The sequence below is a fragment of the Pezoporus occidentalis genome, unplaced genomic scaffold (assembly GCF_034315485.1).
Source record: "Pezoporus occidentalis ecotype Australia unplaced genomic scaffold, CSIRO_AGI_Poc_V1 ctg25, whole genome shotgun sequence".
Lineage (NCBI taxonomy): Eukaryota > Metazoa > Chordata > Aves > Psittaciformes > Psittacidae > Pezoporus > Pezoporus occidentalis.
Genome location: NW_026914394.1, coordinates 3,728,952 through 3,751,067, shown reverse-complemented (window position 1 = coordinate 3,751,067; position 22,116 = coordinate 3,728,952). Strand labels below are relative to the sequence as shown.

The 22,116-nt window shown below is 49.0% G+C and overlaps 2 protein-coding genes across 2 annotated transcripts in view; both read left to right on the top strand.

Annotated features, from left to right (window-relative positions):
* The window catches only part of FAF1 (Fas associated factor 1), a 170,758-nt gene extending 163,946 nt beyond the window's left edge, over positions 1-6,812 (top strand). Inside the window, exon 19 of the mRNA XM_062623203.1 lies at positions 4,274-6,812. Coding sequence (XP_062479187.1) covers positions 4,274-4,357 — 84 coding nt within the window. The 3' untranslated portion in view covers positions 4,358-6,812. The remainder of the gene's footprint in view (positions 1-4,273) is intronic.
* Positions 6,813-18,507: 11,695 nt separating this feature from the next.
* Positions 18,508-21,790, top strand: DMRTA2 (DMRT like family A2). The gene is made up of 3 exons (XM_062623050.1): positions 18,508-18,578; positions 18,708-19,767; positions 19,924-21,790. The coding sequence occupies exons 2-3, from the start codon at positions 19,275-19,277 to the stop codon at positions 20,799-20,801; spliced, it is 1,371 nt and encodes a 456-aa protein (XP_062479034.1). The 5' UTR covers positions 18,508-18,578; positions 18,708-19,274; the 3' UTR covers positions 20,802-21,790.
* The last annotated feature ends 326 nt before the right edge of the window (positions 21,791-22,116 follow it).

Genomic DNA, 22,116 nt, shown 5'->3' with positions numbered 1-22,116 from the left:
ACCACAGAATTAATTTCAACAAATACCTATGAAACAATAAATTTCCTGTGCAACAAACCAGCACTGGTTATATCGCGAAGCTCTTTAAAAGGTGAAGTCTACACTCCAGTGCAGCAAAGCATAAATTGTACCCATAGTTAGAAGAAAAGTGTCATTTTACCAACTTAAACCTAATTCAGTGAAACTGAAACATTTTGCAGCTCAATGGCAAGATCTAACACTGACAGAAACAATGTCCTGTTACCACCTCTGGTCATTTTGCTAGAAAGAGTCTTCCATGAAGAGAGGGCAGTGTTAAAGGTTGCGTAGAAAGTAATTTTCCTGAAGGTGAAAACTACCAGGGTGCTCCTTGCTTTGGCTTTGGGACAGCCCTGAATGCACATACATGTTATTCCAGATTCTGTGAGCTTGAGTATTAATTTTGCTGTCAGTTGAGTTACACTCTCTCAGCATCTGAACGTTGTGTCCTTCCTCTGCCACCCTCCCTGCTAGATAAACTTGCAACAGCTTAGAGTCTCTTTAAGGGGTTTTACTTTACATTTCTTTATCATTAAAGAGCTTACCTTAACAGAACCACACAATATATTTGAAGAATACATTGACCTCATCAGCTGGTTGGTATCACCACGTGACGTATGAGTGGACTCTTAGAGCACCTGCATATGACTGTTAGACAGTTATTCTAGGAGCTGAAAATACAGAGAACCACTGTGCATTCAGCTTTCGTTTAGGCCTTTAACAAATGCTGAGTGCTTAACGCGGTGAATTTTGAAACCTTTATCAAGAAAGTGTTGGTTTGACCACATGGGTGTCTGTGTAATCTCATTAAGTTCAACAGGATCAATTCAGATTCGGTATATAAACACATGCTTAAGTGATTTCATGCACAATTGCTAATAACGTAGAAGATATCTTTAAATAATAAAGGTGTAGGAGTTTGGGACAATGTAACTTATGTAATGTGTGGGGCTGTTTTGAAAAGAGCACCATGCAGTGACATCAGAGCAAAGGATTGGCAGCCCTGAAGTGGACTCCAGAATTTATCCTAATGGTAATTGAAACAAGGTACACAGATACAAATATGCCTGTATTTTATACTTTGAATTATGAAATTATCCACTGAAATTTAAGTCAGTAAAAATCCTTACAGCACTACACTAAACACACCTTTGTGGGCTACAGCTCTTCAGTACTCTATTATACATCATTCTTTGGTTTCTAATTCTGTTTTAAAGGACTAAGTTACAAAGCATCTTAGGTCTTATATTTCATACATATACAAGAGAAACCATTTCTTTTGGTAGGAGGTGTGTTCACTAATAAGGCTTCTATTCTTTGTAGTAAACAACATATTTGCAAACTACAAATAACAAAGTAGAAGCTGCAGAAGGGGTATGGTGTGATAATTAAGTACAATGGCGACCCATATGAACAGAAAATGCCAAGGAGCTAAAACAAAGCAACAACAGCTTTGTTTGTTGACAGATGTAGGAGCCATATTGTTAGTTAATTGGGTAATGGTGTAAACATTTGCAAACTCTGCTGTCCCTCAGTGAATTAAACAGCACACTGAAATGATGGTGAAAAGCTGCACAGTCCTTTTGCTGCAGGTACTCCACAATGCTTTTAGCTAACCTTCTAAGTGTGGAGACCCTGAGGAAGGGACATCATGTGTTGTTATTATTTAAGGTACTTGAGGTTTGCAAACAGTTTAGACTAGGATATGTAGCTTGAATTATACTCCAGTGAATAATAGGTTTCCATATGGTTACAGCCTGGAAGATCATTTCTTTGCCTAGGCTGGCTCTTCAGATTGGTTTGTTTTGCTTTCCCAAATGTAGAAGACACTTGTGCTGGCCTTTGTAGCTTTTCGGGCAGAAAAAAAGGTTGCAGGATTTGAAAATAGGGAGGTCTAATTAGGTACTGGCTTGAACAGAAAAGAGGGAAAATCAGTTCTCTCAGGTGGACAATACCTCATCTGCTGTGAATTGCAGAGACCCCGTTATTTACCTCGCTGTCCATGTCGAGGTGCAATAATGGACTGTAGCAGAATACCAGAACATTAAAAAATGCAACAAGATACTTAATTAGCATAGTTCTGTAATCACAAACTTAAATGCACTACTTTGGCTGGTTTTTACAGAACAGGTTTGCTTTCGAAGATAATAACCTTTCAATAATTGAAGCAGCATCTGTGCAGGAATGCATAATTGCACTGTGGGTAATAGGAATCTAAAATTGAGTCTGGTTTTTAGAAATGATTTTTCCCTTCAGACATTTAGCAATAGCTCACCGTGGTACATGAAGTTTTAAGAAATTATGTTTCTGCGTTGGAGATCAAAATAATGTGTCTGTGTTTGGGGATTTTTCTTCCGCAGTCAGGTGAAATTATATTGATTTCAATGGGTTTAGGAAGTGATACTTTTTAATATTTGGTTAAATAATGAATTTTCTGTAATTGTCCAATAAAACAATAGAAATACAAATATATTCAAGTTTGCCTGATTTAGCTGGGGGGGGGCGTGTGGAAGAGGAGCAATACCAGTTTTGTTAATTCGTAACGGGATTAGTAAGTTATGCTTTTAAGACAAAATACATAGCAGTTTTTCCTTAGTTCATAGTGTTTGGTGTGCTTGACTGTTTTAAAAGATAATTTTAGTAGTAGCATATTAACAGTCATAGATAAAACAAACTGAACTTTGGAAAAAATGTTTATCAGTATGCATTTGCATTTATATCCATAGCATAAGACTAATAACCTATTATTCACAAGCAAACTTCTGACAACTGGTGTGCTCACACAGCAAAATAAAGTCAAACAGAAATACCAGGGAAAATAGTTTAAAAATGGAAGTCAAATATTTCAAATAATGATAAGATTAAAAGAAACAATGTTCATCTTCCTATATGAAGCTTTGCCTTCATATAAAAGTAGTCTTCTTGCCTTCATAGTTGTCTTCTGAAGCTCATCACAGCATTAACATGTCAACCTGAATGTCTGAAGGACACCAGAATCCTTGTCGTCATTATTATATCTATATAAAGAATTGTATTATGTATTTACAATTCAATTTTATTCTCATACAAGATATCCTATAGGCAGCAGTCTAGCTTCTAAATATAATCCTCATCACAAAAGTTTCTTGCTGACTATAAACAGAGAATTGCTTATGTACCTTAAAGTCGGTAACGGGGTAGGCAGCATGTTGAGCAGCTTACAGAGTTTGGTGCTAAGATCCAAATGCAAAAGAATTTGGCAGTAATGGTGTAGATAGTGCCTGTATTGTTATATTCCAAATTGCGTGGCATTTAACTCTCACTGGAATTCTCCTGTATGCCCACCTGCAGAAGTGATTGCCTAAATGCCTTTACAAATCCAGTGAGGAGCCCAGATTCCAGGGCACAATCATACAATACAAATATATGCAGCTAAATGTATACATAAATGACACATAAACATAGTACTTATAATGCATATATGTATACGTGCACCCACATGCATAACTGCACACTTCAATAGTTGGGCTGAGATGCAGTTTCACCATATCGTGAGCTGATTTAGCATCTCACTCTCCATGAAAGGAGGAGGGCCCTGCTTCCTTTCTTCCACTTAGTCCTTAGTGCTTTTGCTATGTGCACTGGGTTTGATGTTGACTGGACTTGTGTGTTCACCAGTTAGACTCACTAGCATAACTGAAAAATGGCTAAACAAATAAGAGTGGACAGTTTTCTCCCAGGCTAGTTTCATTAAGGTGGCTGCTAAGCATCAGTTTGAGTGAAAGGTGCTTCACCATGTGACTTGGAGCAAGAAAGGGAGTAGAAAATTAAAGGTAGAATAGTTTTCCCCTTTCAATTGAGAGATCATGTTGGATTTGCTACTCTCCTTGCACCATCAGTTTGATTGAAGTTTTAGGATACTTACCTGGGACTACAGTTTTATTTTATACCTTAACTCATGTGTTCTAGCAATCCTTCCAAAAGACCTTGACTTTGGTGAAACCAGATACGTATTCACGCTTTGGTTTATAGTGGAAAACCAAACCTTGGAATTCATGTTGTGGATTCTGTTTATTATTATTCTGTTTAGTTAATAATAATAATATACATAAAACACAGTATATATTTCTTAATCTGCATCCTGGGAACACATGCCCACAACTTCAGGTATCACTGACAGAAGACTCAACAGTCTCCCTGGTGAAAATCTGCCCTGTGAAGAGAAACAATTCAAAAAAGTCTACTTACACATCCCTTCTTGTTCTTATCTTTACAGGTGACCCAGCTGGATCCAAATAAATCATTACTGGAGGTAAAACTATACCCTCAAGAAACACTTTTCCTAGAGGCAAAAGAATAAATTTAACAAGATTGTAGGACTGATCACCCTTTGACAAGCCAGAGGCACAGCATCGAAAGGAAGACTTCTATCAACGCCACCTTGTACTGTCATCCAACTCAGTTCAATGTCACAACTTTGCCTCTTAACAAGAATCCTGACAAATTGAAAAAGCATAGCTAACGTTTCACATACATGAATATATGTTTCCAACCTCATTTAAACGAGCAGAGGATAACATTCTGCTATGAACACTGAACATGATGACTCTGTTGCTCACTTATCATCCAGCTTTTGTTATAATTAATGCACTGTTAAAATGTGAGTGATTGTTAGGTAGAATTTTTACTCCTCAAATGCCCCCTTTTCACCAAGAAATCTTGGACATTTCTGCCTGTACTTTTGACACTAGAATGCTGTATATTTGATATCTCACTGAGCCAGTGCTCTCATATATATGCATTTTATTTCTGTGTTTGAATTTCTACTTTGTCAACTAATTTAAAAAGGCAGAAAAAATTAATGGGACATTCTCAGCCATGGAAATTTAACAGTATTATAGTAGAAAGCATATAATTTTTGTTAGTACTTTCTGACTTCTTTGATAAGATGTAAGGTTTTGTTTGAAGAATATAGTTTGACATATATGCAAGATATTTATTTACTGGTTCTGCTTTGGGTCTCAGTTCTGATTCAGTTTAGGAAGTATTTTCCATTACATTGCAGTGCGTGAAACTGCTTATTGCATGATGTGAATATTTAAATAACATTAGAAATGGCCAGTACCAGAAACCTGGTATCTTGCCAACACTTCAGGAATCAGCTGATATTGAATATCAGCTGTTAAAAACCTTTCAAATACCAGATACAAAAGTTCTTTACTTCTCATTGTGAAAGAAAGGGCAGTTCCCATATTAGCGGTTTTCCTTCATTCTGGCATTTGTTTGTATCCTGTTACTCTCCTGTTTTAAAGCACCTTGTTTGTTTCGTCAAACAATGAGCATCTTAAGAGGTGGTGTAAGAAGAAATCTGCCTTATTATTGCACACTTTTGGACATTTTAACAATAGATTACTGATCCCATCTCAAATTAAAGAAATCCTCCTTCTCTTGTCTGACATGTATGCACCAGCTACCTGCCATCCGATGGGGAAAAGTCTGGTACTTGAAATTTCTCAACCATACAGTGAGCATACTGAGGCTAAGACCATAATGTACATACACCTGGTTCCAAACCAGCATCAAAACTGGTTTGGTTAGTCTTTTGGGGGTTTTGTTTTTTGCTTTTCTTTTTAAGTCTCTGGGCTTACAGGGCACAGTGTAGTGCACAGTGGCACTACAGAATCATCATCTGCTAATCAGACTTCTCTCTTTTTTTTTTGGCACATTGTTTCCCACCTATGTTTGTATGTAATTCATAGTGTTTATCATAGCAAAAAGAGCTCTGATTTGAAAATTTTATACTAAGCAAAACCCAGTTGCACACATCTCTTAGGTTTTGGGTTTTTTTCTTTTCTCTTTGGAAGGAGGTTGATATAAAATTAAATGTATGCCTATTGTTAGGGTGTTAGTGAAGCTGATCTGTTGTTACCTTTACCAAAAATGCAAATTTGTGAGCGGGGAAAGCCTTATTCTACCTTTTGTAATTCTGTAATTAGTGAGTGCTACATTGGACACTTTTAGAAGCGAGGCATCTATGGCAGACAAAAGGTTTGGAAGTGTTAAATTCCAATGATTTCTAGTTCACAAATAAGAGAATTCATAGCCAATAGAAAGGTAAATGTATGTGTAATGGAAAGGTGAATGCAGACACCTCATTGTGAACTGCTGTTTCCTTACAAAAAGAAATATCCACTATGTTTAGTAAATAAGAAATTAACATAGGTTGCAAATTGGGGTGATGCTGTTTCTACAAACAATCACAGTAACACATGCAGCAAGATTTTAAAGCGATGCATATCTCTTTTTCTTCATATTAGCTTTTCCTTCTAAGCTGGCTATAGAGGAAAGGAGTTGCTGAAATACTGCTACACAAAGCAAAGCGACCTTTCAGCCGACTTGTTTGTATGAATCTGTCCTGTTTAACTTTTGTTTGATCTCATCCGGCTGTTTTCTCTCACTCGACTTTATTTCTGTATTTTGACTTATATATTCTTTACTTTGATACTAGTTTTATAAAGTTATTAAATGTGGCTTGAATATTTGTTGAACTTGTTGAAATCGGTGCTCCCAGGGTTCGCTTGGCCTCTTTTTTTTCCCTAACTCTTTTGTTATATTTTTTTTCCCTCATTTTGCTCCTATTGCAAAATACCCTGTCATTATCAAAATGTTCTAGTGATAATTAACTGGAAATGTTCAAAGTGGTGGCATTACTGTCCGCTGGTATAAAGATATCAAGATCAGTATACAGGGATTATTCTGCCACAAGAAGTGTATCACTCTTTAAATAAAACATTTATGATTTTTGGTCCTTTAAATACTTTGGGCCTGATTTCAAGAAGCAGCCATCTAGAGTCACCTTTCCAAATTACACCCTCGACGCAAACCAATCCCTGTGTGGAAACATTAATATGCTATGCCATCATTTTCTGCTCTCCTAAACCATGGTATTCACCTCATGTGCGTTACTGGCATGGTTAATCCTTTAGTCAAGTCTACAGACTAATTTTGTGATTCAGTATTACCCTGACACTGTAATGCTGTTGCTACAGAGCGTATCCCTGATTCTACCTTTTTATCTTCAGGTCCATCACATTAATGGATTATCATTAACATGATTAATGCATTAGTTTTAAGTCTTAAGGAATTACTGTTAATGAGTGGAATCCTGAACGGTGTGTCGGCTTTCATTGCTGCCCTTCATGATGGTGAAGGTGGGCACACTCTGGCTTTTGAAGAAACTCATGCCTATTGACATTGGTGTTTGGAATCATTTATTGGAGAATACACAGAACACAAGCATGTGCTCTGTATTCTCTGCATATGCACTCTGAAGTTCAGTGAGAGTGCTGAGGGTGTTTCTAAGGGAGCTATGTTGGGGGGGGTGTTTATTCTTTTTAATGTAGCAGAAAAGGACTTTGGCTTTCATAAACTGTACCTATTCGGTGACATCAGAAACTTAAAATAAATTTTCAATTACAGTAGTGTTTCTACTAAAAAGTTACATGATTTCACTCTTCTGTGTGTGGGGGAAACAAAACCGCCATGACCCAGATTCGCAGGACTGAAGCACCTCATTACCCAAGCCTCATGTCCTGACTCCCTAAACAAAGCATGGGAAGATTTATGTGCCCACAGCAAGCAGAAAATACGTAAGTAGGTCTCAAGACAAAGCAAAGCAAAAACCTGTGTGTGAAAAGTCACTTCAAGGTAGAACAAGAAGCTGCTTGGAGCTGTCAGGAAATGTTAAAGATGGAGATACCTTGTGCACACCGTTCCTCACTGGAGGCAGGGCTTCCTCCTCTCTGCTGCCTCCCTTCGTGGAGGGTTCACAGCACAGAGACCGTACATCAAGGTAAGCATCAAGTCCTTCCTTCCAACATTTGGGAAAGCAGAGGTTACAGTTTTGTTTCAGAAGAGCAATGATGGCTTTCCTCTGAGATTCCCCTGCATTTTGCTTTACATTGAAGTTTTTCCATATTGTGAGTGACACTCACTCCTCTCTGAGGAGAGACAAGCCCCTGTGTCTGACATATCAGCAGGCTACTTCATCACCATTGTGGTATAGGCTTCTTCCAACATGTGTACTCTCTTTGCTGTCAAAGCTGCTTGACGCCCAAATAACAGAGTCCCTTAAGCTCATTGATGGGGAAGGTATGACAGGAGCAGATGGGGTGCTTTGCCTGCTGTGAGCTGTCTTACAGCCGTGTCCCATGGTGGTTCATTGCAGTCACTGGTCTTCTCAGACAAATGACCTAGGAGGAGAGACTGGATGTTGATGCTGCACCCTGGTTAAATTTTCGTGTATGAAAGAGAAGGCAACAGCAGCAGCCTTCATTATACTGTTTTCTGGACAGGACACGAAAGAAAGCAGAGATTACTGTATATTTTACACAGCATGAGCCATTGTTCACTACCTGAAACCATTTCCTTACGGATGACAGAGATGGAGGAATACCAAATTTAGCACGAAACATGTCAAGATCCAGACAGTTTTATACTCAATCTGATACAGAGCTGCACTGGTGCCAGAAGAACCACCTCTCCCCCCATCCTGCACTAGAACCAAACTCATGTAGCTAAAAACTAACCTGCTTTTTCCTGGAGCAGTTTTCAGGCTGATCCAGCTCACTGAGTGGCTGTGTGCACACCAGCACTGACAAAAAGCAGGAGAAGGTGAAGCACGTAAGGGGTAAGTGAAGATGCAAGGGAGAGGAAGGCAGGGCTGCTCGTCTGTTAATCATGTTCCTCTTAATACTTTTGAACGCCTTGTGATTTCCTTTACATTTTGCATTAATTTGGCTTTAATTTCAAGCAAATGAAGTGAATGGGATAAAGGTTTTGCTGTCTGATGTTTCCATCAGTTTTGTGAAAGTCAGTAGCTCAGAGTTCAAGAAATAAGAAGCCAGATGGGGGGTCTCTTAAGTGTGTGCAGTGAGGGCAAGGCTCACGCTGCATCTAACTCTTAGCTAGTCACAAGAGACTTGAGTGAGCAGCCTGAGCAACCTACCTGCAGGAAAATATCTTTCAATGGGATTTAATGTCTCGTTAAACACCAGAGAATTCACTCTTGGTTAGGGCTTTTCTCTGTGGATTCTTTTATGTGTAATAAAGACTGAAGTCACACTGCAGCCTTAACATAATTCAATTAAAATATCATTCAGCTGCTGGTTATAGAAGGCACCTTCATTAGTTTCCCTTGCTCACAAAACCATTGGTTAACACAGTCATTATTTGGTACTTACTACCAATGAGTTTCATTTACTATTTCTGTGTTGTGACAGTCTTCCACAGTCCATTGCTATTTGCTTTCAATCTAGCCATCTTGAATGAGCTTGTATCATTCATTAATATCATCACATCACTACTGATACCTTTCTCCAGATGATGGATGAGTACCTTGGAGAACACGGTGTCCTGGTTCCCACGTAGATCCTTGGAAACATGCCAGTATCCTTTCTTGCTGTGAAAACTGTTGCTTACTGCTTCCAGCTATCCATTTCTGAGTAATACTCCTTTTTTTTTCCTCAGGAAAAGCTGTTTCCACTGTAGCAAGCAGCAGTGCAACTGACTAGCTTCATTTTGCTGCAGTTGCCCTACTTTCACCAAGTGCTCCTTTTACACCCTGGGAATATATTAGTCCAATTATTCCTCTAATGATCTCTTACACCTTTGGTAATTGTTCCTCGAGGTCTGTCCGTTGCTTAGTTCTGGGTTTGTGTCTTCCCAAAGTTAACTTTCCACAGCCGTGTTCTTTACTGTTCTCCTGAGTCTGGCTTTCAATTGCATCCTTCAATGCACTGGCTCACCTGGCTCAGTTACTGCTGGTGGGCCTTCTGGAGTCTTCTTAAGAAAGATAGGTGTGTACTGTGGGGATCTGAAACAGTGTCTTCAAATAGTTTTGACAACAATCTTAGCCTTTTGCCTGTGACTTCCCTTTATTACCTTCCTCTTTATGCAGTTTTCTTCTTAAAGCTAAATGCTACTCTGGTGATTTTTTAATGTTATTATCTTAGCAAAATAATATCAGGATGTTTAAATTTACCTCAAAATGTGTTTTCTATCACTTCATTTGCCTCTATTTTTTATTTAAGCTACCGTCAGAGTCCCCATCAGCTAGTTACTATCATTCATAGGTATTTTCTGCCTTGTAACTAGAGCATCCAGTTCCTCCTGATCTTGCCTTTTTGGAATTCACCAATACACCCCATTTGTTCTCATTTGAAACCTCCCGTTCTGTCTCAGCCATTTTCGGAGGTTTAAAATTACTCTTTAATGTGCACGTAGAAACATTTTTGTCTCTTTGCCGGGTTTCTATGCCCTCGTTAATTAGGACTTTTCGTTGGATGAGGAAAAGGCATTTCCGAAATGCAGTGGCAGTTGAGAAGGGATTTATTTGTTTTAGTGACAAACTCACATCTACAGAGGAACTTTATAGATAATTTTGTGGGTCTAATTTTTTCAAATCCAGGTGTTTTTCAGAGCTGAAGTACAACCTATGCGTTGCAGAGATCGTTCCCTTGCCGAGAACGTACTTCTGCTATTTCAAGGTGTAGACGAAGATAAGACGCTGGGTGACTGCTGCACTCTCCTCTACTGCAGTAAATAACCCCCCAAAAGCAGAACCGCGGCCCTCAGCACTCTCAGTCGCTGCGGAGAAACCGCCGGCGCAGCGGAAATGGCCGCGGCCGAGCCCCTCACCGCAGCGCCAGGCCGGGAGGCGCGGGGCGGGCCGCGCCTTCGCACCTCGGGGCGGGCCGGCTGAGCGCCCGAATGCGGGCCCCAAGGGGAGGGTGCGGAAGGAAGACGCCCGTCGGCGGCCTCGGGAGCCGCTGGGATGCGGAGGAGCCGTCGATGGAAACATCCCCACCGGGCCCCGGCGGGGCGGGCAGGAGGGAGCCGCGCACCGAGGGAGCGCTCCCCGGCGTCTCACGATCCCTTCTGGGCGGACACGGGGCAGGGAGTGGAAAACCCGGGTATTACCGGGCCATAAACAGCCCAAACAAACCCCAGCGCGCGGAGCCCGGAGCCGCAGCACTGCGGGGCTGACGGCAACCGGGGCTGCCCGGGGACGGGGGAGGAAGCTGATGGTCCATCATTAAGTGAAAGAGAAGTCTGTGTTTGCGTTACCGATCCCGTTAGCTGTAGAAAGAATGTAGGAATTACTCTCCCCCACAGTCTTTCCCGAGTACGCCCGGGTTTTGGTGATGCCGTTGAAGCGGCTCCTCTCCCTCCCGTCCGCAATAGGTCTCTTTAACGGCGCAGGTTGTGTTTATCATCTACCGTATTCCGGCAGGACTGGGAAGCTCCCGAGCTCCTAGGGCAACACGCATGGAGAGGGGGTGGGAGAGGGCGCAAACCGCCCTCCGACTGGGGCTGTCATGATCATGAATAAAAATGAAAGGCTCAGTCTTCGGCTGATGAAACCATTTACCCTCCAAAATAAGCGGGGATGAGCTGGGCAGGACAGGAGCGGAGCTAGGGCGGGGGGAACACACACACACTGCCCTGCGTATCCGTCCCGCTGTCACGAGTGGGGGCAATTCCCACCCCCGTCAGGAGCGAGGGAGCGCGGGGGTTTTTAATTACCCTCCTTCCCTTTGCTCCCTTCATTTTTTCCCGCACCCTTTTGCAGCGAGACACACTTGGAATCAGAGCGGTTGTGACATTTTGGTGGCAGCTTATTGTGCGGAACACTTAAAGTTTAAAAAACAAGCCCCATAGAAGTTGAGGGGCTTAAAGCAGCCCCCTTTGTGGGGCAAGACATAGAGTTTTGATTCTGGACAATGGTGTTTCTCAAATTTCTTCCAAAAACCTGCACCCCATCTGTGATCTCAATGAAATCGCTTTTCTCTCTCCCTTCAATTCATTTGGCAAAGGCGAAGCAGATGCATGGGACGGGGTCTGAATTTTAATTATTAGGTTTTACCTGAAACAAAACAAGCAAATCCTTTTTACCATGTGTTTGAAGTTAGGGGACGGGTAGGGGAATATAAAATATAATTAAAAAGCTCGCGGATCGTTAGGGAGCTGACAAGAGCCTTTTTAATGAAGCTCTCCGTGCGCCCTATAGTAAATTAGCGGAGCGGAGCTTTCCTGAGTCATTCTGGGGCTGAGCTGCTGCCTCCTCGTTACCTGCATGTGTAAGTGTGCAGGCGAGGCCGCGCACACGCGTGTTTCCCAGCGCCCTTATCACGCTGCTCCCGGTGGAGCCCGCGACCCTCAAGGTGCGGGGTGGGAGGAGGGGGACAGCCGGTACCGATCAGCCCCCCCCCTCCCTGCCCCGTACCCCCGGCCCGCGGGGGGCTGCAGCGCTCCCGGACCCCTCCTGCCGCCCTCAGCGCATTATCTCGAAGTGCATTTAACCATCAATACGGTGCGAGGGGAAAATTGTCTGTCACTTTAATCCATGCCCGAGGGGCTGGGAAATAAAAAGGGAGAGAGGAGAAGGAGGGAGCGAGCAAGGGAAAGGCCTTAAAGAGCCCCAAATCCGCTCAGGAGCTGTGGGAATGCGGGGCAAAGCTCCGAGCCCCTGGCCCAGCACCGAGCACCGCGCAGGTGCAGCCGGTTTGGGGAAGGAGCCGCTCGACGCCCTTGCTCCGCGGTGCGGGAGGGTGCGGGATCCCCCCGCTGCGGGAAAGGGAAATTCCCTCCCCGGTGACTCTGCGTCTATAGGGGCGGTGGGAGAAGGGAAGAGCGAGGGGGGGACCCTGCAGCCCCCCCTCCCGCCCGGGCTGGTGCGTGCCTTTCCTCCCGTGCACGGGGAGAGGCCGCCTCCCCCCCGCTCCGTTAAAGCGATTGAGATTTCCAGGTTTCCTTCCCCTCCCTTGGGAAGCCGCATCCCGAGCCTGAGCCAAACCCGGGGGACGGAACCCGGACTTTTCCTGTTTAGCTCCCGCACACGGGGTGAGGGGTGTTTTTTTGCGTGTGTGCGCTTCCCCCCCCCCCCCCCAATCCCATCCCTGTTTCTGTGTGCCCGTGTGCGTGGACGGGCGCAAACTCGCAGAGAAAGGAAATTTTAGAGTAACAAGTCCAGGCTTTCTTGTGCAGTTATTTTAAGGGCTTTGTTCGGTGCCTGAAGGGGGATGCGCCCATTTGTTCGGGAGGGGATTCATCACATGCCCCTTTCATGTGAACCAGAGGTTAACAACCTAATGAGCACTTGGGGAAGAGATGAAGCGTGTAAAGAGCCCGATTTTCCCAAATCCTGGGCTGCTGGCTCGGGGATCTGCTACTCTAACCTCTGCCGGGTTAATGGTCCCAGCGCTTCCAGCGGGGCGGCCCCGGGACGCGGCCGGGTCCAGCGGCCCGACAGCCCCTTCCCAATGCCCCACCGGGGAGCCGGGGGAGGGGGGACGGGGACCGGCCCCACCGCTACATATGTTGGGTCAAGTCTCCCCATTGTGAGCGTGTAAAAAGGTGTAAAAACTCAATCATCTGTAGCTTGTTTTATGTTGTTTTTTTTTTTTTTTTTAAGGGAGGGCTTACCCCTGGATTTGTTGCATAATGGATTGTTAAAAAAGTGGAGGGCTGAATTAAAACTGTTCCCTAGTCACTTTTAATTAGACCGCTCTATTTAATTAGCAAAGTTGAAACATGCAATTAAAATTAGCTCAGTTTAGCACATATTAAAGGAAATGGGGGAACGCGGCTCCGGCTCGTATTAAAGCGAGTCGGAGGGGAAATGGCGGAGAAGCCTGAGTCGAAGCGAAATGACTCTGTGGAGGTAATTCAGCGACCGGCCATCTGCTGGGGGACCCGCCGCCCTCCCCTTAATTACGAACCGGCTCCTAATGTCTCTGCAATGACGTGCCCCCGACGCCGAGGCGGCCGGTGCCGCTGGACGGGGCAGAGCACTTCGAGGGGCTGCGTGTGTGTGTTGATGTTTATGTTTATGACCCGGTGTTTTCCCGAGGCCCGGTGCTGTGCCTGGGGTTGGGATTGGGGTAGGGGTCGGGCAGCCCCGGTCCCAGCCGTACCCTCGGTGCAGAGCCGGGCTACTCCTTGTCCCGCGGCCGCTGCGGGGAGAAGTGGAAGGAGCCCACGTAGGAACACGTGGAGCCCCGATTTCCCCTTATTTCCTTCCACAAATCCCTGTTCCCGGTCTCTTTTTCCTCCCCCACTGGGAGCCTGGAAAGCGAGTTAATAATGTTTCAAATACTTGAGGAGTCCGGGCTAACGGGAGCCCCGTCTGCCTCTCCCCGCTCCGGGATCCGAAAGGGTTGCCTGGACTGGGAGGAATATGCCTTTTTCTTGGTGGTGGTGGTGGTGGTGGGGAAGGGTAATTTTCATTCTTGTAATATTGGTTTGGGGATAATTACTTTTAATGTCAAAAAGATTTAGTTTAATATCATCTCTATTAGGCTGCTGGGCGGATAATTAAAAGTGAAGATGATAGCAGCAGGGAAACAGATGGCATTTGCTTACTTTGATTCAGTAGGTAAATAATGAAAAAGTCAATGGCAAACCCCTTAGAACAATTGAAACCTTAAAGAGCACTAACATTAGCAGGTACTTACAAACTGTCTTCCGCTAAGAACGAGATGAAAATACACTAATCAAGAACTATATTTCCCTGGGATGCTCCCGGGTGCTGCGTGTCTGCCTTCCCCAGCCTGACAGCCAATGGACGGGCTCTTTTTAATTAAGATTTTACTACTGTAATTGGGGGAAGATGAGGCAGCACCGGTGCATGCGGCCCCCTCAAACTTTTGCACGGGAGCTGAGATGCATTGCAAGCCTTTAGGGGAAGCGGTGGGAGTGAGGAGAGGAATAAACACTGGGGAGATCGGGGCTTCTTCAATATAAATATATAATAGCCCCCGTCCGGTGCGTTACCGGCTCACCCAGATGTGAGCATCGGCTCCGCGCCTTGCCGGAGGCTGCCACAGCCGAGCACGTCGCGGGATAATTAAGCACCAACCGGGGCACCGCGCAACGAAACGCGCCGTTTCTGCCCCGTTCCCGCAGCGTAGCGACGCCGCTTCCAAACCGGCTGCACGAACCGGGCCGGCGCCCCGGGATCCCTGACCTGAACCCCCCCCATCCCACCGGGGCTCCGCGCCCTGCCCTGGCAGCGCCTCCGCCGCTGGGATTCTCTCGCCACCGGCCCTGGGGCCCGGTCCCAAACCGGGGTCGCTCCCCCAGTGCCCGGCGAGCCCCTGCGGATGGATGCAAAGAGCCGGGGCCGGCAGCTGGTCCCCGCCGCGGTCTGACGGCGGCGGATGAGGCTCCCCCAGCCCAGCCGGGAGCGGGACGAGTCTTGGGGGTTTTAGAGCAGTTAATATCTCTTTTCCCTTGTAACCTGGTAGGGTCCCTCTCCGGGTGCACAGCACACCCGCCTTTGCAGCTGGAGTGCGGCTACTCCGGGGGTGCCTAAAGCAAACATCCTCCCTCCCAAAAAGACACCAGAGCGGGGATGTACATGCAGATTTTATCGCGCTTCGCCAAACAGAAATGAATTGCAGCAGAGAGAAAGGGGGGGGGGGGGGAAGGGGGGACAGAAAGAGCAACCTCCCCGCTGCACCCCGTCCATTCTCGGGCCCAGGCGGGGGGACGTCTATCAAGCCACGGCGAGCCCGGGCCGCGGCTCTGGTCTCCGGGATAACTCGCAGGCAGTTGGGTTTTGTTTGAATGGAAAGATGTGAAATGTGCGCCCTGTTTGTCTTGGTTCACGGTGGAAGCTTCCAAAGGAAAATAAGGGCGGGAGAGAAATTGTTTTTATCGTTTTATTAGACCAGTGCAAAGCGAGGCTCCGGGCTCGGGGTTCTCCAGTTCTAAACGCACTTTGTCAGAGACCGGCGTCCAAAAAAATAGTTGGATCCCGTTTGAAAGTGCCCCTTCAGCGACCGGAGGTGGGGAGAGGCAAGAGAATGGTCTGGTTTTGCTCGGAGGATTGAGCCGAGCCCGGAGCGGAGCCCTCGGCTCTGGGGCCGGGCTGACCCCAGCGAAGAGCGGCCCCTGCCCGGGAGCGGCAGCTTCTTCTGCAGCCCCTTCCCGGCGCCCATCCGCCTGCGTCGGGGCGGCAGCCTGCTCCTGTGGGGACAGCGGGTGGGAAACGTCTACACGCTCGGCATATAGCGGGGGAGCTTTCGACAAATGTCTTTGGTATGGGCTGATACCTGGCGCTGCCTTACATATTCTTGCAATAAACATTTAACTTAGTCTTTATTAGTAACCCCGACTATTTCGATGTCTGTCTGTTGTATTTTAAAAGCAGTTCGTGGTTGAGTGTTTGAGTGGGGGGTGTCTGTAGTGCTGATTTGGGATGAACATGAGAAGGAGGGACCAGGTCTCTTACGCTCTCCGCACCAGGACGCGGTGCCCAACTCTTCCGTCTGGTCACTGGGGGATGCGCGGCGGGAGGCTGCGGAAACTGTGAGTAACGCCTCTGGATGCGGACCTAGAGACACTACACATTGCGCGTCCAACTTCTACACCGCCCTGTGCAGTGTCACTGAAGGCATGAGGCTCTGAACACAAACCACCGCTTTTCACTGGCAGGTTAATAACCCACTGTTTGGTTTTATTGTTTTATTTTTTTTTTATTATTTTCTTTTTCCATGTTTTTTTTCCAAAATAAATCGTTTAAACCCGCCATAACGGGCAAGGATAACCCAGCCCTGCAATTTAAATCAAAGCTGAAAGAAAAGGGGAAACCAGTGTAGCCCGTGTCCTGCGTTGTGGCTGATGGCAGGTTGCCTCGGCGGGGAAAGGGAAAGGTATTCGCAGGAAAAACCCACCCGAAACCCAAACTTAACTGCAGGAAGAAGGGAGACAACATTTTCTCCATGGTAAACTTACGTAAAGCAACAATTTAGATGTTTCTTATTCAGTCCTATCGAGTCCTACAAATTCCCAGTTAAATCAGATGATCTGAGTAATTCTCCCCGGAGAGTAAAATGAGTGGTTGGGAATAAAATTAAATGGGATATATTTTGACTTCGCGGCTTTATTGAATAAAGGTGTTCTAGCACCTAAACCACGAGGAGTGGGTGGCAGCTGCACACGCGGAAACTCGGTTGGGAAAGCGTTCTTTTGATTTTAAAAAAAACAACCAACCAACCAAACAAACAGAGAGGAGGAACGGAGAGCTATAGAAATATGGGGAAGTTTGGGGGCTCTGCACTTGTGCTTGTCGCAGCCAAAGGGGACAAAAGGGAAGGGGCAGCGTAGCAGCCGCGAGTGCCGCTTGTCCTCCTCGGTCCTGCGCCGTTCCCAGCCACGGGATGGGGGTAACACAGGCCCGGGGCGCTCGGGGCCCTGCCGGGGGGCAGCGCATCGGGAGCAGGTCTGGTAGCGGGGTGCTGGAAGGGAGGAGGGTCCGGCCCCGGGCAGCGGCAGGCGGGGAAGGACTGACGGACACACAAAGACCTTTAAAGAGCGCTGCGGAGGATGGAGATCCCTCGTGGGAAGGAGAGGGGAGAGCCCGCGGAGAGCGGGCGGCGTTGTTTCCCGCCGGGGCTGCCGAAGCTCTGCCTCCTCCCGTTACCAGCGGGGGTGACGTCAAACCCGGGCCGTTAACGCTAAAACAAAAGCTTCGGGGTTAATATACAGTTACCAGCCCCACGGCCTCCTCCTCCCTCCCCAGCACCCGTCCCTCGGGTCTATTGTCCCCGCGGGGAAGGCGCCTGTTGAACGCGGATCACGCACAAGGGATGGAGGGAAGGAGAGAGAGCGGACTTGGCGGGGTGCGCGGCCCGGGGATCACACTCACCTCGGGGGTCCCCCGCGGCGCTTCACCTGCGGCTGTGGGGTGGGGGAAAGAGAAGGAAAAAGGGGGGGAGTGAGGGAGATGGAAGGAAAGAATGAAGGAAGGAAGAGGGAAGGAAAGAGGAAGGAGAGATACATCGTTACATTGCGTTATAAACCAAAACCTTGCGGGGACACCATGAAGTGAATTGCCACCTTTCACAGCGCATCGCCCCCACCCTTTTGACAAGCGACACCCACAAAACCAAACTAAACCCGAAACGAACACCCCCCCCCCCCCCCCCCCAACACCCCCCAACCCCACGTAACCCCCGTCGGAAGCGCGGCTTCCACTGGGTTTTTAGGAGGAGCAAAGCAACGCGCACCCAAAGCAGAGCCAAGCTCTGGGGGCCGCGGGAGGGCGGGACGGGTGCGTGGGGGGGTGGTGGTGGGGGGGTATTTTGGCGGGCGCAGGCACGCGCGCCCCGCGCACACACGAGCGCGCGCACACACCCGCGGGTCCCGCCCGGTCCCGGCGGTCGCGGAGCGTTCGGGCAGGAGCCGTTCCGGCCAATCAGCGCGGCGCTTCCCGCCCCTGGCCAATAGCAGGCGCCACATTGTTGTCAAACGTTGCCTAATGGCAACGCGGGGCGCAACAATAGCGCGAGTGGCTGCGGCGCGCTCTGCCTGCAGCTCCGGCCGCGCGGGCCGCACGCGACAGGCGGCAGCAGCACCAGCACCACCACCACCACCATCACCACCAGCACCAGCACCACCAGCACCACCAACACCAGCAGAAGCAGCGTGTCCCGGGGGGCGCCGGGCCCTGCCGTCGGTTCTGCCCCCTCCAACTGCACCGCCGCCGGTCTCCTGCTCGGGGCTCGCCGCGGCGGGTGAGCCCAGCCCAGGCGGGACTGGGGTGCTCCGGGGTGTCCGCCCGGCTGCGGCGCTGCTGGCAGGGAGCCGGGGTGATCTTGGTTAATTTTCTTTAGGAAAAAATTAATTCTCTTCCTGGATTTTAGCCTCCGCGGCTCGTGGAGAGGGATCCTGCCGCTGAAGGTGCTGGACTGGTCTTTGAAGGGACGCTTTTGGCCTGTGACTGTAGTTACTAGGGGGAAAGGGGAGCTGAGTTTAGGGACCAGCGCGGGTGAACTCGGGTTCCCACCGGCGACCCCGCGGGCGCGGACGGTGGAGCTCGGCTTTGAGCCCGGCGCGATGGACTTGGCGCTGCCCGGCCAGATGCGCGCGGAGAGCACGGAAGCGCGAGAGATCTAAGTTTGATTGGATTTTCTTGTCTTAGATTTCACTTTTCGGGTGTGTGTGGGGGGGGGAGGGCGCAGGGGGGTTCTCGCCGGTCTCCTCCTCACTTGAGCCCCACTCCAGTGTGCGGGGGGGCCGGGTCGGCGAGCTGGTAGGCGCTGGGGTTTGCATGCCAGCCGTCGGTGCTCCGCTTGCCCCCCACCCGTGATTGCGCCGGGAGCCTCCTCTCGTGTCCGGGCGCGGGATCTCCGCGGGGTTCCCCCCCACCCCGCGTTGCTCCGTGGGAGACCCGTGAGGGGGGGTCGCTGTTTCGGGGCGGGCTCGCCGCGATGGAGCTGCGGTCGGAGCTGCCCAGCGTGCCCGCCGCTCCCCCTCCGGTGCCCCCCAGCTCGGTGGCGGCGGCGGCCGCAGCGGCGGCTGCCACGCTGCCCGTGAGCGTAGCCGGGAGCTTACTGCGGGCTCCGCCGCTGCTGCTGCGGGCGGCAGAGAAGTACCCGCGGACGCCCAAGTGCGCCCGTTGCCGCAACCACGGCGTGGTGTCGGCGCTGAAGGGGCACAAGCGGTACTGCCGGTGGAAGGACTGCATGTGCGCCAAGTGCACGCTCATCGCCGAGCGGCAGCGCGTCATGGCGGCTCAGGTGGCGCTGCGCCGGCAGCAGGCGCAGGAGGAGAACGAGGCGAGGGAGCTGCAGCTGCTCTACGGCACCGCCGAGGGCCTGGCGCTGGCGGCCGCCAACGGCATCATCCCGCCCCGGCCCGCGTACGAGGTCTTCGGCTCCGTCTGCGCCGGCGGCGGCGGCGAGGGAGGCGCCGGCGCCTCAGGTAAGACCGCGCCCTCAGGGGCGACCGGTGGGATGCGGGGAAGGGAGCGGCAGAGGCGGTAGCGGGGACCGGGGAGGTGTCCCGGCGGGTGGGCCCCACCGCCAGCCGGGGCAGCCGCAGTGACGCTCTCTTTCTCCTTCTCCTCCCGCCCCGCAGAGTCCAAGATGCAGAAGTTTGAGCTGTTCCCCAAGACGCTGCTGCCGAGCCGCGCCGTGACCCCGCAGCAGGCGGGCGGGAAGCCCCTCTCCCCGGACGGCGAGTCCGTGCCCGGCACCTCCTCCCCGGAAGCTCGGCACGGCTCGGGCTCGGAGAACGGGGACGGCGAGTCCTTCCTGAGCTCGCCCGTCTCCAAGGGCCCGAAGGAGGGGGAGGAGAGCCCGGGCTCCATCAGCCCACTGGGCTCGGACTCGGGCTCGGAGGCGGACAAGGACGAGCAGGACCCGTCGCCCTCGGCAGGCGGCCGGCAGCGGACTCCCATCGACATCCTGACGCGCGTCTTCCCGGCGCACAAGCGCAGCGTGCTGGAGCTGGTGCTGCAAGGCTGCGGCGGGGACGTGGTCCAGGCCATCGAGCAGATCCTCAACAACCGCGGCCCGGAGAAGGGCCCCGAGGAGGGCTGGGCCCGGGACGGCTCCTTGCAAGGCCTTCCGCCTACCCCTGCAGCGGCCGCCGGCCACCACCGGCCCTTGATAGCCGGCGCCATGGCCCCCGCCATCGGCACGCTGGGCAGCCGCTCCGCCTTCTCCCCCCTGCAGCCCAACGCCACGCACTTCGGGGCCGAGGCCGGCGGCTACCCGTTGGGCACCCACCTGGGACTCAACCCGCTGCGCCTCGCCTACTCGGCGCACAGCCGGGGACTGGCCTTCATGACCCCTTACTCCACGGCAGGGCTGATGCCCACCCTCGGGTTCCGGCCGCCCGTGGACTACGCCTTCAGCGACCTCATGCGGGACCGCTCCGCCGTGCACAAGGAGCAGGTCTACTCCGGCGGGCTCTACGGGCCCATGGTCAACAACACCCCCGAGAAGCAATAGCGAGGGGCAGCTCCCCAAAGCCCAGCTGTGTAGAAGTAGCTAGGTAGGCACAGGAGGGACGGGCACGGGTGACTTTCTGCCCCCTCTTCCCCCCCCCTTACAGGCGATGGTGGCGTGCAGAGCCCGGCGCGGACAGATGTAGGTGTTAAATCGGTGATAAAGGTGCACTTTCATTGTCCAGACATGAGTCACTCTTTGTTGCTTATGGCCATAAGCATGGATATCCTTGGTGCGTCGTGGGGTGTGCACGCACACACACGCTACACACACACTACACACTCTTCCCCACACACATACATATATATATGTATACTAGCAAGTGTATAATGTTATAAAATGGAAATCTAAGTTATTAATGTAACTCGTAGGTGAACTTGGTATTAACGTTAAGCTAAAGGTTAGACAGCGCATTGTAATACTTACCAGGCATATAGATTAAACATATTGTCAAATTGAAAGCCTTTTCCTTCCCGCCCCCCACCCCCAAATGTTACGATCTGTATATAACATTGGAAAGTAGATATATTTGTAACTGTCCGTAGGACCCCGGCGCCAATGGTGTATGACGGTTTAATAAGCCTCCTTCATTTGTGATCTGCAAGGAAATTGCTTTCTTGTTCCAATGTAGCAAACTTCTTGCTGTTTCTAACAGGTAATTCTGTGTTCCCATTTCATAGAAATAAATGTTATTTTCTATTAAAAAAAAAAAGGTCTTATAAATGGCAAGTGATATTTTACCAGATGATGGAAGTGTTCTTTGGGAAATTCACTTGACGAGGACAGTCAATATTTAAAGAAGTTTATGCAATTAGTACATATATGTTTACTACATTTTTATCATGGTCAAACCAGATATCCTTCGGGAAATTTATAAATAAAAACAAAGCCTACAAACCAGAGCAATTTCCTTACGAACTGAAATTGTCACATACATTTATTGCTGGTTCTGGTCTTTTTATTATTTATGGTGGGAGGAAAAAATATCAATATCAGAGGGGTGAAAATTTAACGATTTTTTTTTTTTCCCTTTGGTATTGCACTGATTTTTTTTTGTTATGTTTAGGAAACGTGGCATTATCGCATAGAGAAAAGCATGCTTAGAGCAAAAGCCTGCTGTGTAGCAACAGAGAGATCCTTTCCCCTCGTGTCTGAAACTTGAATGTGAGTTTTAATTGTTTCTATGTCAAGACAACCGAAGGGATATACAAATAATGATGGTTTTTCAGAATGCGTGTTTGCGACAGGCGCGAATGAGTTAAGACACCACAACCCCAGTGCTGGGTGGTGGTGGGGATACACACAGGAAAGAACCCGC